This window comes from Bubalus kerabau, chromosome 11 (assembly GCF_029407905.1).
Source record: "Bubalus kerabau isolate K-KA32 ecotype Philippines breed swamp buffalo chromosome 11, PCC_UOA_SB_1v2, whole genome shotgun sequence".
NCBI lineage: Eukaryota > Metazoa > Chordata > Mammalia > Artiodactyla > Bovidae > Bubalus > Bubalus kerabau.
This window is the reverse complement of record NC_073634.1, coordinates 109,120,301-109,137,864: the sequence shown is the minus strand read 5'-3', so window position 1 is coordinate 109,137,864 and position 17,564 is coordinate 109,120,301. Positions and strand designations below refer to the sequence as shown.

The window sequence follows — 17,564 nt, the reverse complement described above, 5'->3', positions numbered from 1 at the left end:
TCTCTAATTTTCTTGAAGAGATCTCTAGTCTTTCCCATTCTGTTGTTTTCCTCTATTTCTTTGCATTGGTCGCTGAAGAAAGCTTTCTTATCTCTTCTTGCTATTCTTTGGAACTCTGCATTCATATGCTTATATCTCTCCTTTTCTCCTTTGCTTTTTGCTTCTCTTCTTGTCACAGCTATTTGTAAGGGCTCCCCAGACAGCCATTTTGCTTTTTTGGGTTTAGAGAGATAGCTTTTTAATTTTGTTAGCGATTCTGTTTGCATGACTCTAAGGCCAAATTTATCAAGGCACGCGATGCCCAGGCTCAGGCTGTAGGAACCTGGTGGCTCAGATGGTAAAGAACTTACCAGCAACGCAGGAGACCTGGATCCGATCCCCAGGTCGGGAAGATCCCCTGGAGAAGGAAATGGCTACCCACCCCAATATTCTTGCCTGGACCAGAACTCCACGGACAGAGGAGCCCAGTGGGCTGCAGTCCATGGGGTCACAAAGAGTCGATCACGATTGTGTCACTAACACTTGGACTTTCTTTTACTTTCGGATTCGGGGAGGTAGTGATGGAGGAGTGGGAGTGGGTGGGGGTGGTTGGGGGGGCGGGTGGCAAAGGTTGGGGCAGAGGGGCCTGGCCCTGGGAGTGGGCCTGCAGGCTCACCTGCCGACTTTTCCTCCTGTGCAGGTTGCCAGGCAGGAGGGGAGGGTCATCCTGACCTCGGGGCTGCCATACCACAAGGTGAGGACCTGCCAGCCCAGGTTGCCCCCCGCCCTGCCCCCACCCCAGGCAGACTGGCGGCTCCAGGCTCACCTCAGCTGGTGGGTGGGGCCTAGCTTCCGCCCCGAGTGAAGCCTGCTTCTGTCCACAGCTCCGGGCCCAGGTCGGAGCTGGGCGCTGCCTGGCAGTGGACTGCTCCCTCAAGGCCCAGCAGCAGGCGAAGGCCATCCTCAGGCATTTCAACGTGCGTGTCACCCCCGCGGACATCTTCAGCCGCTGCCAGGTGGGTGCCGCGTGCCCCAGGCTGGGCGAGGGGCCAGTGTGTGGGGCCCAAGCTCTGTGACTGGGGAGACCCCTCCATGTGGCTGGGCCTTGGTTTTGTGCTCGACAGAGCAGTAGCCCGATCTGTGCATTTCCTCCCAGCCCGTTCCTCGGGAGGAGGGAAGGTGCACGTGTGGTAAAGATCCCAGGGTGTTGGGGGAGCCTGTGGACATTTTTACCAGCTTTTCAGAACCTCTGCTGGTGCGTCGTCTTGAGAAAACGGAGTTGGGGAGCTGGGAGGACACCCACTGGCACCCCAGGGAGCCATGGAGCCTTCAGATCCGAGAGGGTGGTCGCTGCCCTTCGCAGAAAGAGTCCGGGCTGCATCCCGGCACCACTTCCCTGCCCCAGCGGGGACCCTGTGGAGGGGCCAGGCTGCAGGACACCCCAGGGGTGGCATGGGGCCAGTTCAAAGGAAGGGGGCAGAGCTGCACCCTGGCGGGTGCAGTCCTAGGGGCAGCAGGGCCCAGGGAGGTGCTGGCTCTGGCCCGGCTGCTGTGGGTGGGACAGAGCTGGAGCACCCTCACCCTGAATGGGGAGGCGGGACACCTGCAGTCAGTGGTGTATCTGCCCAGGTGAGCGGTGGCGGCAGCCGGGGGGCGAAAGTGGGGTGCAGAAGGTGCAGGACACGCCCAGGGTGGGACCAGGATCCCAGGTTTCTGGCTGAGACCCAGGCTATCAGCAGGGCAGGTCTTGGGTCTGGGCTCTCAGGAGGCGGGTCTAGAGGGTGGGCTGGGTGCACCAGGCTCTCCGGGTGGGCGCTGGGGAAAGAGGCTTCCTGCCCAGCTTGGGTCCTGCCAGCAGTGTCCCTGTGTGGTAGATGCGCGTCCCACATGCGGTCAGCCGGGCAGTGAGGACAGAGGAAGGCAGCCACGGGGCTGCTGGGAGGGGACGGGCACCAGGCAGAGACCATGTGCCCGTTTGCGGCCGCGGTCCAGGAGGGAGGCGGGGTATCAGCACCCAGTGGGGCTTTGTCGGGAGGGGTCCCCTGCAGAGCCTCTGAGGCCCAGGGCTGTCCAGCGGCCTCCAGTGGGGCTCAGCTGCTGAGGAAGTTAGGCTGGGTGCACCCCAGGGCAGGACCCCCCCAGGTGGCAGACCGCTGTCCAGGGGTGCCCGCAGCTGTGCACTGGGACCCTCGGAGGCAGGCACGGCCACACGCAAAGAGGGGTCCCTGAGAGCTAGGGTGCTTGAATCCACATGCGGCCTGTCAGCACGCGGGCGTCGGGGGCCACGCCAGCGGCTCCCACCACGGTCCTCAGCGGTGCCCGGTACCCGTGAGTGGAGAATGCTCCCTGCTGACGGGTCGTGCCTGCCCCAGGGCGGGGCACCGCAGTCCACACACCCCACCTCCCCCGCCCAGAGCCCCCTAGCCACGACGCTCCCAGCCTCACCCAGGAGCTCAGCCCAGCGCGGTGGCTGGGAATGGCTTACCTTCCTGGCCCAGCTCAGCAGCCAACCCTCTCCCTGTCTGAGCTCACTCCCGGTGCCTGAGCCAGCTGGCCTCAAGGCCTCCCACAAGTGGACAGGGAAGCCCAGGCTGCGTGGACACCCCCAGTTGATGGCCCGAGGCACGGTGACCAGTGGCTCCATGAGACTGCGGACCCTGCCCTGCCTGAGGCCACAGCCCTGGCCTGCGTGGCCCCTGAGCCCGTGTGGGCATCAGAGGGCACTGGCCACTGGCCAGCAGAGAGCTGCACACATAGGACTGACCGAAGGAGCACCCCTGTGTGGTTCTCAGCCAGCAGGGTCCCGTCCTGGGCCCCTGGGGCCCGAGCTCCCTGGACGCTGGCTCAGAGCCACCACCGCCCCTGCCCAGGCCAGGGCTTGGCCGCCTCCCTGGAGAGCTCCCGCCGCCAGGCTGAGTTTCCATTTTCTTTTCCTTCCTTCTGCTATTTTGGTGCTGTTCCCAGAGGGAAAACCCACTGGACACACGAAGCGTTCCCAGAGCCCGCCAGCCGCTCTTGGGGCTGCACATCGGGGTATGCGGCGGGAGCAAGTGAGGCTGGAGAGGGCGGTGGGCTTCGCCACGTGGAGGCGGCCCCTGGCAGTAGGGGGGCAGCCCGCCCACCCCCGGTCCCAGAGGGCGAGGGGCACTGGATCCCTCCACCAGGGCAGGGTCGTGACCCCCGGAGCTGGTGACTGGGGCCTGGGACCGTCCATCAGGAACGTCTGCCAGGAGGACGTTCCCAGTGCCGTCCACCCTGGGAAAGGATCTTATCAAAGAAATTTAAGCTTAAAAAAGTCCCAGAGCAGGAACCCAAGCAAGGTCGGGCATAACATCTGTTTTACCATCCCTGCGGCCCCCTCTTCTGTGGTGGGGAGTGGGCTATGCCCCTATGAGGGGTGTCCTGGGGGTCAGTGACGTTGGCCCCTGGAAGTGGCCTCCAGGAGGACAGTCACCCCACCTCAGTGGGGTGCTCTCAGCAGGGGGTCCCCTGGGCCACGGTGCTGGGGGAGGAGACTGCAGCCAGGGGCGGGGCCTCGGGGCAGGGCCTCAGGGGCGGGTTCACAGCCTAGGAGCCCAGAGCTGGGCAGAGGCCGTGGGAGGGAGGAGGGTGCTGCCCGGGCTGATGTCTGGTGGGGAGCCAGAGGAGCGAGGGCTCTCAGGGCCTGAGCACGCGAGGGGGCCCTGGGCCAGCGGCCCCCAGCGCCCGCACCACACCTGGGAGGCCCGCAGTGACGGGGGCCTGGAGTCTGGACGCAGGGGCCAGCGGGTCGCCGCTGCCCAGCCCGTCCCCAGGAGTGGAGACCCTCCCTGTGTCCTGAGGGGCAGCAACAGACGTGGGGACAGACAGGAAGAGGCGGCAGCCCTGACCCCGCCCCTCCCCGGCCTTTGTGCTCTATGGCCCCCAGCCCCGTTCCCACACTCCGTGCCCCTGGGGTCACGCAGGCACAAAGGCTGCGGGAGGAGGGGCCCCACCCTGTGCAGGCAGGGACCTGGGGCCACTGGCTCCCGAGGCTGCATGAGGGGCCTGTGACAGGCCTCCAGGGCGGGGGTGCTGATGGTGGCCCAGCGTGCCCCCAGACTCGGGATGCCAGCCAGGGTGCGGGGCCATAGGCAAGCTCAGCACAGCCCCCCAAGGCGGCACTCGGGTGGGCCCCACAGATCGCCCCAGGCCTCCCCACAGCCCACAGGACCACCCTCCCGACGCACTCTTCCCCTTCTGGGAATGCCGCCGGTCCACTGGAGCCCAGCCTGGGTCCCAGCACTTGGCTCTTGGGGGACTTGGGGACCTGGACCCCCATAGCCCGGGACCCTGGTCCTCGTGGCCCACTTCTTTAGGAAGGCCCCGTGGCTGGCATGACAGCGACGCCCACACCCTCGCACTGAAGCTGGCTGCCTCAGGTGCCGGCCGGCCAGCAGTCTGTCAGCGTACCTGTTCCATGTGGACCTCACATCCTCCTGCATCCCAGGGGCCCGTGTTGTCCGAGACATGTGAGGAGGCCCCTGGAGTGGCCAGGGTGGGGGGCCTGGCTCAGTGCCCGGGGAGGTCCCTGGCCCAGCTCACTGGGTGCCTACCGAGCACCCACCTCCTGGCTCCGTTTGTCCTAGGGCCACTCCTCTCTGGATCTCGGTCCTGACCATGTGCTCCTGAGAGGGGCTCCTACCCACTGTCTGGGGTCCCCCCAGGATACACCTCCTGGAAGTTGACAGATGTTCACTTTAAACAGAAATTTTGTTGTTGCGCTGGGTCTCCATTGCCATGCGCAGGGCCCGCTCTTAAGCTGCGGCCCTCGGACTTCTCTCTCGTTGGGGAGCACAGCATCTCAGCGTGCAGGCTTCAGTTGCTGTGCTGCGTGGGCTCCACTGTCCCGAGGCATGCAGGATCTTCCCGGACCAGGGACTGGACCAGTATGAGTCTGTGCCCTGGGAGTTCCGACTTTAAGCAGGTTGGCACTTTTCGAAAGTGAACATCTGGCGCTTCCCTGGAGGCCCAGATGGTAAAGAATCCGCCTGCAGTGCAGGAGACCCGGGTTCAATCCCTGGGTCAGGAAGTTCATCCCCTAGAAAAGGGAATGGCTGCCCACTCCAGTGTCTTGCCTTGAGAACTCCAAGGACAGCGGAACCTGGCAGTCTACAGTCCATGGGGTCGCAAAGAATTGGACAGGACTGAGCAACTAACACTTTGATTTCCCTTGCTTTGCAAGGCAGATTCTTAACCACTGGACTACCAGGGAAGCCCCCAGAGGGTCACTTTTTTAAAAGGGCTTACCCGCTTAAAATGGGAACTCCGAGGGCACAGACTCACCTGACGGAGGACAGGCATGTCGCCCAGACGGGCCCCAGGGCCTGGGATGCCCGGCTCCCGGTACACAGACCCATGAGGTGGACATGGTCCACAGCCATGACCAGAACACTGGCCCCCGCCAGGCCAGCGTGATGTGGGCCTGAGGGGAGCTGGTGTGGGCGGGAGAGGACAGGCCTCTGGGGGCCGCATAATACCCTTGGCTCCATCCTCAGGCCCGGTCATTAAGGCACCTTGGGCAGCAGGAGGGCACCCGAGAGTCTGGGGGCTCCTGTTCCTCTGCACCCTCCCCCCAGCCCGTGTCAGTACCTGAGCCAGCCACGGAGCCAGCAGGAGCCACTGGCCGGACATGTCAAAGTGTCAGTCCCTTAGTCATGACTGACTCTTTGTGACCCATGGACTGTAGCCCACCAGGCTCCTCTATCCGTGGAAATCTCCAGGCAAGAATACTGGAGTGGGTTGCCATGCCTTTCCCCAGGGGATCTTCCCCACCCAGGGATCGAACCCAGGTCTCCTGCATTTCAGGCAGATTCTTTAATGCCTGAGCCACCAGGGAAGCCCAGACACGTCAAAGGCCAGCTCTAAACACACCGCTCAGTGAGCTCGAGAGGAACAGACAGGGAGGGCAGGGCACTGAGGACCTGCCTTCCTCAGGGTGAGGGGCACGTGGGCCCAGTCAGAGCAGCAGGGCGGGGGGAAGAGGGCCCATCTCAGTATGAGGGTCCCCCTCGGCCAGGCTGGCTGCAGGGCGGGAGACACCCTCCCCCAGAGGCCAAACTTCACAGCTCAGGAGCCAGAGCCCGTGAACACAGGCCTGGGGGTCTGTAGGGGGAGGCTCGTCGCCAGCAGCCCTGTGTCCAGTCACTGCCCACAGATGCTCCTGCAGGGGACCCACCCCACCCCTGCTGCTGGGGCCAGTGCCAGAGAGGGCCGGACGGACCCACGGGCCTGGCCACTGTCCCCTCAGCCCTGGATGGAGCAGGCAGGACAGGCTCGGGGCCTCGGGGTGGGCAGCCCTGGTTGGGTGCTGGAGGGTCCTCGGGGTGACAGAGTGGGGCCTGCCAGGCAGTGACGAGTCCGTCCATGTGCTAACAGGGCAGTGGCCTTTGGCTAGATGGCCTGTGCAGGGGGCGCCCGCGGGTGGGCAGGTGCCAGGAGAGGCACATGTCACCCCACCCTACCTGGCCACCTTTCCCTCCCTGGCCACACAGAGTAGTTGGGGGGAGGAGACCCCCTTCCTGCCCCCTCCCAGGCAGCCCCTCCGCCCACCCACTGCCCTGAGCAGGGCCAGTCATCGGAGGCACATCTGGGGCAAAGGTGGACCCGAAGGTCTCCAAGGGAGCCAGGATGGCTGGTGGGGTCTTGACCTGGGCAGGTGGGGGCCTTCGTGAGCCCACAGCCAGCCTGGAACAGGGCCGGGGGGAGGGGGGGCCTCAGGAGAAGGTGGGCAGTGGGAGGGGGAAGGTGCACTGTTGGGATCCCTCCGAGGAGTGGAGGAGCTGGGCTGGGCAGAGCAGTTAGTGGTGGAAGGGGGTCCTCTCCGGCTTGGCCTGACTCAGTAGCCCTGGGAGGGACAGGAAGGGAAGGGCTGGGTACCCCCAGCTGCCCAGCTCCTGCCAGCCTTTGTTGACCTCACTGGATCCCACATGTCGCCCCAGCTCTGGCAGCACCTGAGCAGGCTCTCTGTCCACCAGGCCTGCCAAGCCCCAGTTTAGATGCCACCTCCTCCAGGAAGTCTTCCAGGCCCCCAGCCCAGTTCCCGGAGTACCACCATCCTTTGGAGGAGGACTCCGGGGCATGCCCTCCTTGGTCTGTGGGTGACAGGCCCCCCGCTGTCTGAGGGCCAGGCCCTACTTGCCTGTGGCAGGGGCACACGGGGCGGTCCCTCCCGCCCAAGGACTTCCCCAGCCCGCACCCCTCTCCCGTCCGCTGGCGCCCGCCCCCTCCCACACGGCCCTGGGCGGCTGGGGTCCCCCGCCCCACCTTGGCCCCTCCGGCGCGGGAAGGCAGGCGGGCGGGCGGGCGGCCGTTTGCTTTTGAATCCGGGCCGGGCGCCCTGAGTGGCCCTTTCAAAGGCCGGCGGGGGCGGGGGCCGTTCCCAGGCGCGCCCCGCCCCCCGCGCCGCCCCTCCGCCCGCTTTCCCACGCGCCCGCCGCCGGCGGTTCTCACGGCCGCGCCCCTCCCCCGTCTGGGAACTGCCCGCGCCTGCCGCGCCGGGGGTGCCGGGGAGCCCCGGGAAAGGGGTGCCACCCGGGCTCCTGGGGACGGCGGAGGGGCACGGCCGCCCGGGGGGACCGCTGGGAGGGCTGGGTGCCGACCGGGGTGGGAGGTGCTGAGGGAGGGGTCTCCTGTGCTCCCAGTGGGGTTCCGGGGGGCCTAGGGGCGCATAGTGCCCGGTGGAGTAACCGGGAGCCGCGGGAGGGGCTGTGTGCCGCCTCGGGCGTTGCTCGGATGGGGGCCCAGGGACCTGCCGCCCAGGGGAGACTGAGGGGGCCCCAGGGGTGGGGAACCGCCCCAGGGCCCGAGTCCCGCCGCATTCTCTGACCCAGATTCTATCTGAATGAACCTGGGGCCTGTGGCTTGCCCACCCAGAGACACTGGGGGTCCTGGTCATGCCTGCCTGTACCCTGGGAACAGTGAGCTCTGCGACGCCCCCTCCCCGCGTTGGGGGCCCCGGCATGGGAGCAGGTCCGGGGCAGCCCTCACTGCCGCTGCTCCTCCACAGGGCCTGGGCGGCCTGTCTCTGGACTTGGCAAAGGCGAGGACAGAGCCTGTGGACGGGAGCATCCAGCACACTCCCACCAGCGGTCTGGGGACCTGTGTGTCGGCCCCTGTGCGCCCCCCACCCCCGGGGCTGCGACTGTCCACTGTGAGGGGCCAGGGGGACTTCGCCACCCGTCTGGGCCATGCTCACAGCCCTCCGCCTGCCTGGGTGGACACGTGCATCCAGGTGAGCGGACGTGGAGTCTTATCCTGGCGGCCTGAGCTGTCAGCCCGCTGTCCCCACACAGTGGGCCTGGGCTGGGACTGTGGCTGGGAGAGGAGGGGACGGCTTGAGAGGATCAAGGCACTAGTGGGGCGAGGAGGGACCCCGACCGACAGAAGCACAGCCTGCAGCCCGCGGAGCCTGAGGGCGGGGCTCAGACCCACCCCAGCCCGGGGCGGGCAGGGCGATGCTGGCTGGGCTGCCCCTACTCAGGCCCCTGTCGTGCAGGCTGCTTCTCGGACCCGTGCTTATCTTCCGCAGGACCAGACGTGCTTCCTCTCATTGTCCCCAGTGCCCGTCCCCTCCCCATCCGCCTGCGGAGGCAGCGCTCCCGTCACGGCTCCTCCCACCCCACAGTGGAGGCCCCGGACACACCTCTGCACCCCGAGTGTGCGTGTGCGTGCACAGGAGGGCACCTCCACTCCTGCAGACTCGTGTTCTCACCTGACACACGGACACATGCACACACAGATGCACGTGCACACAGGGGCACACACACAGGGGCACACGCACACACACACACACAGGGGCACACGCACACAGGGACACACACTGACACACACAGCCGCGCAGAGGCGGGTGCTCTTGCACCTGGAGGACCTGGGTGCTTCCAAGGTGCCCTCGTGCAGAGAGGGTCCACGCGCCGGCCCAGACCTGGCCCCGTCGGGGTCTCCGGGGCCCCAACCGGGCCCTGCCACCTGGGGTGCCGACAGCGCCGGAGGCCCGTCCCCCGCCACCCCGTCTGGTCTGCGGCCCCACAAAGGGGCCGGGCCGCGGCCGTGTGGGGGAGGGGCCGGGCCTGTGGGAACTGACCTCCCTGGGCCGGGGGGCGGGGCAGGCACGGAGCGGCCCCGCGGGGCTGCCAGCCTGGGTCTCCAGCAACGGGGACAGAGGCGCCGGCGGGGGGCTGGAGCCTGCTTCACGGGTCAGGAGAGCCCTGGCTGGGGTTTCAGACCTCCCCAAGCAGGCCCCACCCCAACCCTACACCTCCTGGGAGGCCTGGGCTGGGCCCTGCCGCCCCAGCGTGTGCCGGTGGGGCGGGGGTCGCCCCCCCCTCAGCGCCTGAGGGCTCAGCCGGGGCGGGGGAGGGGCAGCAGGGTTCCCAGCCCCCAGCCCCAGGCCGTGGCTGGTCTGGAAGGAGGCGCGCAGCCCTGCCTAGGCGCTCGGAGCCGACAGATGACCCGGGGCCCCTCCAGAGCCGGGACAGCGTGGGAGAGCGAGGTGGAGGGCAGACCCAGGCAGCGCCTAATCGCTTCCTCCCTCACCGCCAGTCCGTGCACGGGGTGTCAGGCCCGCCCCCCTCCCAGGGGTCTTTCATACCAGCCCTTTGTCCCTGCGCCCAGCACCATTTGTTGGGGCAGTTCTGGGGGGTCATGGTGCACAAACCGGCCCAGGGGGGCCTCTGGACCCAGCGGTCTCAGGACCTCAGGCGAGGATGGGGGGCGGGGGCCGCTTGGCAGGGACAACATGGGGCCCGGGGCCTGGGAACACGCTGGTGTCCTGCAGCTGCGGCCCGCTGCGCCCCCAGGCCTCTGACACGAGGGGAGACGCGTGCCAAACGCAGAGCGTGCGGAAAGGCGTCGGCAGCCCCCGCCCCACGCGTGCTTCTCTTGCCGCGTGGTTGTGCGAAGATGACGTTTATTTTTTTCTGCTTTTTTACGCTTTGCTGTAAATTTGCTCTAAATGAGTACGTAACGGGCATTATTCTAGAGCATATCACAGCTTCTCAGCCCAAGCCCTCATCTTCCCTGCCTGTGGGGCCTCCAGGGCCTGGGTACCAGCCTGACCGCATCTCCCGTCCTGGAGGGCCTGGCTCCCACTGGGGGTGGGCAGCGGGGCCTGTGGGGGTCCCCAGGACGCCGGCCTCCAGGGAGCGCAGTCCCAGCCTGCTGCTGGCAGGGCAGGGAGCCTTGCCCAGGTTCTCAGAAGTGGATCTCTCCACTAGGCTCCTGGCCTGCGGTCCTGCCGCCTCAGGAGCGCTGGTTTTGTCTCATGCCCTGTGCCCTGGCAGCACCCCCTCCCCAGCCCCTGACTTGGCCCAGGACTGGTGGAGGCCTGAGGGTGTTCACAGGCAGTTTGCCCCGGGCTGTGCTCAGCCCGTGGGCAGGAGCATGGGTGAGGGTAAGGCCCTGGCACCCCCACCTGGCCTTCCCGCTGGCTCCTGTGGCCCGGCCAGGCCTGCAGTGGCGCCCCGCCGCCCCTGACACCAGTGCACCAGCGGTCCCCAGCCGGCGGCGCAGCACACACCATGGGCCATGGTGTGTGTGCACCCAGGGCTGGTGGGAGCAGGCGTGCCTGGAGACACATGGCTCAGGACAGGCCCGGGACCTCCTCTTGGCAGGCACTGCTGGGTGCACTCGCTGCCCCGCGGTGCGGCCAGGATTCCTGGGCTCGGACCTGAGAGCAGGCCTGCTCGCAGACAGGTTCCCAGCACCTCTTCAGCTGCCCCTCCCCAGCTCTGTCTCAGAGGCTCACAGACCCGCCAGGCCCATCGAGGGCTCGGATGCCTCCCAGGGAAGTGGCCAGAGCAGCCCCTCGCCGCCCTCCTAGGGCTGTGGAGGGCGGGCCGCCTAGCGCACCTGCCTGGCTTTGGGTCCCAGGCCACCACCAGCCCCCTGGGCCGGTCCCTGCTGGCGGCCTCACCCCGGGGAGGCAGTCTCCCTGACGCTGGGCTCCAGACCCTGCCTAGGAGGGCCTTGGTCCTACCGGAGTCGGGCAGCTCAGTGGGCATGAGCTCCAGACAGCCTGGGCGCTGTGGGAGCCAGGCCCACGCAGACCCCGGGATGGGGGAGCCAGGAGCCTGCCCACTCCTCCTTCCCCCACTCACCCGCCCGACCAGGCTCTGGGGGTGGAGGCCTGCCCTGCCCTCAGGTCCCCAGCCTGGATGGGGTCTCAGACACATCGAGGGACCCAGGAGACCACTGTCCAGGGCATCCACAGCCCCCCGCTGGTGTCTGCCCAGATCTGCTGACGTCTGAGCCTGGGGTCTGCACAGCCCCTGCAGGGAGTGGGCCCAGCTCAGACATCACCTGCCCACGCCCGCACAGTGGGCTGAGGCCCCTGCCAGGTGGGGGCGCCTGGCCACCGGATGGGTGGCCGTGAGCAGGTTCCTCAGCCGCTGGGCAGCTCCTTCAGAACAGGGGGTTGGAGGAGCCGTCCTCCCCCATGGGGAAGGGGGACGGGCCGTCAGCCCCTGACTGGGTGGGCGCTCAACCCCCGGCTCCGCTCTGGGTGCCGGGCAAGGGCGGCTGGACCCTGCGGTGGACAGGAGATGGACAGGGAGGCCCTGAGTACGGGCCCTCCTACAGACGGAGACCGCAAGACAGGGCGGGCAGGCAGCTCAGAACCGGCTCTTCCAGCTGGGCGTGGCAGTGGGGGCAGGGGTGACCGCCAGGGCCAGCCGTGGGCAGCGGCCGTGGGAAAACCGGCACCAGCGCTTCCCGAGGGTGGGGCGGGCCTCGCGGGGCACCGGGCGTTTGTCTGCGCGTGACTCAGCGTGAGCTGGCGCCCCGCCCCAGGCAAGTACCCCCGGGTGCTGGGAAGACCGCAGACCCCATCAGAAGACCCCACCCCACTGGGCTCCCGTACCTGCTGGTGCTGACCCTCGGGGGCCCCCGGGCAGAAGCCCGGCCCAGAGACCAGTTGGCCCGCCTCTTTCCAGCTCCTTCCTGTCTGGGCCTGGAGTCCCCACGGGCCTGACGTGCAGCTGGGGCCCTGCCCACGCTCCTGCCCTGCTGGCCCTGGTACCTGCAGCCAGACAGGAAAAGCACCCAGGTGTCTCCCTGTGCCCGAGTCTGGCCGGGGGAGGGGAGGCCCTCTGGGGGGCTCTGGGAAAGTGGCCCTGCCCATCTGGCACCTGCTCACCCTGGCTGTGATGCTGGAGGCCGAGCTCCGTGGTGAAAGGCTTGGGGGGAAAGAGGGCATGTATGGGCGGGGCAGGAGCCCCCCACCATGGCTCCAGGGGCCCCTGCCACTGCCTGCCCCAGGCACTCCACCTCCAGGGCACTGATGGGCCTCACCAGGTGAGGGGGGTGCCAGGAGCCCTCCTCCCGTGGACCGGCTCACCCCCTGGCTGACAGGGCGCCTTTGCGTGCCCATCTGGGAGCCAGCTGGTCAGTCCCCTGCCCCCCCAACCCTGCTCTCCTGTTTGGCCCACCTTGCCCGCCACTGGGAGTCCTGTGTCTAGACCCCTGCCAGGCAGTGGCCGTCATGAAATGATGGGGTAGCCGCATCGGGAAGCCCTTGCCACCCCTGGGATGGTGAGATAGGGGGTGCTGAGCCAAGGTCTTCACGGGAGCTCACTGCACGTCCTAGACCAGGACCCTGCGTGGCTGGGCTCCTACCCTGCACACACTCGGTGCCCAGCAGGCTCCAGATGGTGCCGGCCCCTGGGGGCAGGCGGGGCCAGGTGTCACAGAAGCATGGACACTGGAATGGCCCTGGCTTGCTCCAAAATGGGTTGAGGAGTCAGGGCAGCTGTATGGCCGCCCCCCGTTGACTTTCTAATGCTGGGCCTCCATCCCCCACCAGTGTTGAGCCATCAGGGGCCCAGGCTTGTCTCTGGGGTTGGGGAGGACCACTGGGTGGTGGCAGAGTCCTGCAGGGGAAGAGGCCACCCAGGGCTAGCTTGGAGCCCATGCAGTGCGGGAGGGCTCCCGGGAGGTGGTGTGCCCCACGTCCTGCGGCGAGAGTAAGGGAGATGTGTCTGTGAAACCCCCGGGCCTGGCCAGAACCACAGGGAGCACAGGGCTAGGGGCAGAGGGGCTGTGAGCATGCCCCGCGGCCCCAGCGCCTCCTCTGCCCCCCAGGTCTGCAACTGTGACCGGTACCTGAAAGTCTCCAAGGACGTGATGAAACAGCTGGTGCGGCTCAGTGTCCACCTGGGAGGCCCTGGTGGTGCCAGTGAGTGGGGCTCCATGGGGTCTGTGGGCTGCGGCCCTGCCGCTGGGTGCTCCTGGAGCTGACCCACTTGGGCCGCTAGGGCGGTGCCCGTGGGCGGGGGGGGGGTGGCCAGTGCTCGGGGCCAGGAAGGGGACTGAGGCCTCTGGACCACGGGACCTGCACGCGCAGGCCCTCTGGGCCCCTGGGGTCATGGCCCCTACCTTCTCCCCAGTGGGCCCTGCTCAGTCACTCCGCCCTGCTCATAGAGTGCACATGCACACATGCACCTTTCAGGCAAAGACACATGCTCAGCGGCACATGCACGCTCACACGCCTGCCTGTGCACGCTCAGCCATGTGCACACACGTGTTCGCCTGCTGGCCCTGCACCACGGGCCTCGCCAAGCAGCAGTCTGAACATTGGGGAACCTGGGCGCCGGGAAGGCAGGCGAGCCCCGGGTGTCTGGATCAGGGGCCCAGCCTCAGCTTCCCTGTGTGGAGGGTGGGCAGGAACGGAAGCAGGGCCTCTTGGGACAGCCCAAGGGGGGAGCCTGAGCACAGGGCGCCCCGGGCCCCTCTGCACAGTTGGTGCCCCCGGGTGCCATCTTCTCTGCCGGCCGCTCCTGCCCTGCCCGCATCCCTCAAAGGTTTTGGGCCACCCACACGGTGGATGAGCGCTGGTGATGGCCAGTGTCCAGCCCTGAGCAGCTCTCTGCCCTCTGCAGCGTGGTTGCAACTTGCTTGAGGCGGGGGCGGGGGGGTGGGGAGGGGCAGGGCATGAGCAGTGGCCCCCATAGAGGGCCCCCAACACCCCGACCAGAGGTTCACCCTGGCCCTGGGCAGCACCCGCAGGCTGTCAGGTGAGACCTGAGGTCATGGCCTCGCTGGGCCCCATGGAGGCAGCGGGACTGGGGCAGGGGGCCACCTCCATTCAGACTCCGGCTGCAGTTAATCTGGAGCCATCTGCAGGGTGATGTTTGCCGAGCAAATTACCAGGGTCAGCGGGCCTGGGGCCGCTTCTCCCACCTGCTGGCTAGGGCCCTCCGCAGGGGTGGGGCCTCTTGCGGGGTCTCTCCTGCACCCCGAGCCTCCGCAGTCCCCTGGGCCTCTGCCCACCCCGCCCTGCCCCATGCTGGTTGGTTGCGAAACGTGCTTCTTGGCAGTGGGCTTATCTGCTCATCACCACGGATGGGCCGCCCCCGCCCCGCCCGGCCCGCGGTTCTCAGGCCCCCAAGTGCCCTAATCAGCCGATCTTGTGCCCAGAAATTGTTTCCCAAGGACCTTTGAGCCTCAAGAATGTCCCAAGGTGTGAGTTCCCATGGGAGGGAACTGGGCTGGCACAGAGCATCTTGGCCCCCTGCCCTTTGCCCTCTCCCTGCAGGGTTGGGGCTGAGCACTCGGAGGTGCCTTGTGGGCACTGGGGCCACCGGGCCTTCCCTGGGACTGACCCTGACGTCCTTGATTGACAGGCAGTGAGTCCCCCCACAGCGATGGCGAGCAGGAGACAGGTGAGCCCTGGGCCACGCGCCAGGGACATGAGGGGCCCCAGCATCTGGAACCCCAGGAGGGGGGAGAGGGAATGGGCCTGTGCCCCACGGGGAGGGCAGTGCCAGGGAGGGCCGGGAAGAAAGAGGCCAGTCCCCCGTGACCCAGAGGGCTCCTAGTAGGAGAGGCAGGGGCGGGCGGCTGGGGGCTGAGGGAGGAGCCACCAAGCAGAGTGGGTGGGGGCTGCCTGCCTGAGGGCGGGGCTCAGGGTTGCCGCTTCCGTGTCCAGGCTCAGCCCCGGAGGAGGCCCCCGGGCACTGCTCCTACGACCCACCTTGCCGTTGGCTGGAGGATGCAGACCTGCAGACCCGCGTGCCGGCCACGCTGGCCAATGGCACCCGGCTGCAGCTGGCGGGCGTCCCGGCGGGCGTGCTGCGGCGGCCGGGGCTGCGGCATTTCTACTGCTGCGCCGGCTGTGGCAAAGTCTTCTGGGAAGGCACCCACCTGGCCCGAGTCACCAGCAACTTCCAAGAGATCCTGGAGGGCGCCCCCCGCCCAGCCAGCGGCCCCTCCTGAGAGCGGGGCCTAGACTGCCCGGAGTAAAAGTGCAGAAGCTGCCCAGGTGGTGGCCGTGGGCTCCTTCCTCTGGTCTCCCCTCACGCCCCGCCCCGCGCTCGCCAGCCCCTCGCAGCCTGAGGGCTGGACCCAGGTGGCCCCCCAAACCTGCTGGAGCTCAGTGGCTGGGAGGTGGGGGTCCCCCCACTGTGCTGTGGCCCGTCGCCCCCTCCACCATGCACCCCCCAGGATGAGGACCAGGTCCCTGGACAGGGTCTTCCCTGGTTTCCCCCAGCGAAGCCGGCCGTGGGGCTCCCCCAGGACTTCAGACTCCAGCGAGCACAGGAGGGGGTCCTGGGGGACAGACAGGCCCCCGCCTAGCAAAGCTGTGACCCTGCGGGGCCTCTGCTGTCGGGCTGGGCGGCCCCCGCTCGGGTCTTTGCCGTATAGAAGGCCCTGAACACACGTGCGTTGGAGCCTTGTCGTCACAAGGCGGAAAGTATCTGCCCTCTCGCCCAGGGAGACACAGGCTCAGACCCCGCGCTGACCCCCTGGGAGCCTGGGGCGGGCACTCGGGGCAGGGGGCCCCTGCGAGCAGCAGGCCTGGGCCCAGACCACCGCCTGCCCTCGCCTGCCTCCTCCTGGCTCAGCCCCAGGAATGTGCACCCACCCTGGCCCACATCCCTTTCCTGTCCTTCCTGCCCAGAGCGGAAACCAGCGCAGATTTGGCTGCGGGGCCGGGCGTCTGCACCCTCTGCCCCGCCCCGTGTTCCTGACCACACCAGGGACGGCCGTGGCCTCTGAGCCCCCTGGGGTGTAGCCCCGGCCATGTGCCAGGCATGGACCCACTCAGCCCCCCAGCAACGCTGGGCCTCGCTGGGCCAGGGCACACTCCACAGATGGGACAGCCCGCCCAGGGACGAGGGCGGTGTGCGGGGCCAGTCTGCCCACCTGGCTCTCGTCTCCCCTGAGGTCACGAGGCCTGGGCTGGGCAGGGGTGCCAGGGTGAACGGGCCCCCGTGGGGGCAGGGACCCTCTGCAGCTGGGGTCCCACTTCCAGGACCCAGACCTCCAGCCCCACGTCCTGTCCTGGGACAGCAGCCTCGACCACTCCTCCCCCGCAGGGTTAAGAGGAAGCGGGGGAGGGGGGGATGTCCCAGCCAGCTGTGTCCTGGGGACTCTGCCCTGACCCACGGCCCTGGCCAGGGCCACAGGCTCAGGGCCGGGCCGTGTCCTTCCAGGCCCCCAGGCGCATCTGCCCCAGCCCCGCTCAGCACTCCACGGAGAGGAGAGGACAGCTGAGCAGGACCCGGTCCTCAGGCCGCACGACCCCGCCAGGCCTGCCTCCCGCCTCCCACCCTCTGCTGCCAGGCTGGCTGTGTCCGTTGGTCCGTCCGTCCGGGGACTCACAGGCTCACTGCTAGCCCGTCCAAGCCCCGGCCCTCGGCCTGTGGGAAGCACCCTCCACACCCTCTGACCCCCCGGGCCCACTTTGGGCTAGGGGTCAGACGCCGGGCCAGCAGGGTGGGCTGCGCCCGGGTGCCAGGCCACGGGGACTGTCTGCCGCAGTTCCTGCCCCGGGCTCCTTCCTCCGCGGCCGCTGGCCCGGGGCTGGTGTTTGTTATTTGATCTCTATCCTCGCGCCCTTCTACCAGGTGTCTGGGCTGCTGGGAAGAAACGCTCTCCTCTTTCCCACGCTCCCCGACACATTTTAATGAATTAGCTGGAGGCCCCGCCCCGTGGCCCGCGGCCGCTCAGCCTCCCTCCCCTGCCGAGCGCGTTAAGGTGGCCGCGGCCTCCTGGCTCCGGCCAGTGCCCCTTCTGAGCGGTCCTCCCTGCCGCCCCACCCAGCCCTCCCCAGCCGGGGGGCTTCCCGGTGCCCACTGCTCTGAGCCTCTAAAGGAAAGGGGTCCCCCGGGGGAGGAGGCCACCCTCTCCAACCCTGGACTTCTTCTGGGGTTGCACCCCTGGGCCAGCTCCCAGGAGGACGTTGGTCCAGCCTTATAGTCAGCGTTGAACCTGTCACCCCAGATCCAAGGTTGAGGGCTTCTCCTTCCCAGCCAGTGAGCCCCTTGCCTATTTGTGGAAGTGACAACATCACCAAGGAATGCCACAGACGTTGGGGGCTTCTCTGAGCTCCAGGACAGGGCCTGGCGGGGTCCCCAACCCCCGCCTCCCCGCCCAGCACATCATTTGGAACAAATGTCCTCCTTTTGGACACGTCCTTCAGCAAACATCAGGAAGTGCTTCCGGGAGCCAGCGCTCCCCACGCCCCTCTCCGGTCCTGTCCTTGGACAGGGCAGCTCTGGGCACATGGTGTGTGGACCACAGCCACCCCGGATACAGTTCCCCTCGGCCACAGCGGAGCAGGAGCCATG

At 67.7% G+C, this 17,564-nt stretch overlaps 1 protein-coding gene across 5 annotated transcripts in view; it reads left to right on the top strand.

Annotated features, from left to right (window-relative positions):
* The window catches only part of EXD3 (exonuclease 3'-5' domain containing 3), a 75,161-nt gene extending 58,976 nt beyond the window's left edge, over window positions 1-16,185 (top strand). For 4 of the 5 annotated variants that reach the window (XM_055541677.1, XM_055541678.1, XM_055541675.1 and 1 more), the window contains 5 exons: window positions 680-733; window positions 864-995; window positions 13,075-13,168; window positions 14,616-14,654; window positions 14,921-16,185. In XM_055541677.1, coding sequence (XP_055397652.1) covers window positions 680-733; window positions 864-995; window positions 13,075-13,168; window positions 14,616-14,654; window positions 14,921-15,207 — 606 coding nt within the window. In that variant the 3' untranslated portion in view covers window positions 15,208-16,185. Of the gene's footprint in view, window positions 1-679; window positions 734-863; window positions 996-13,074; window positions 13,169-14,527; window positions 14,656-14,920 lie in introns of those variants that run through there. The other variant, XM_055541679.1, reaches the window with a different exon arrangement.
* The last annotated feature ends 1,379 nt before the right edge of the window (window positions 16,186-17,564 follow it).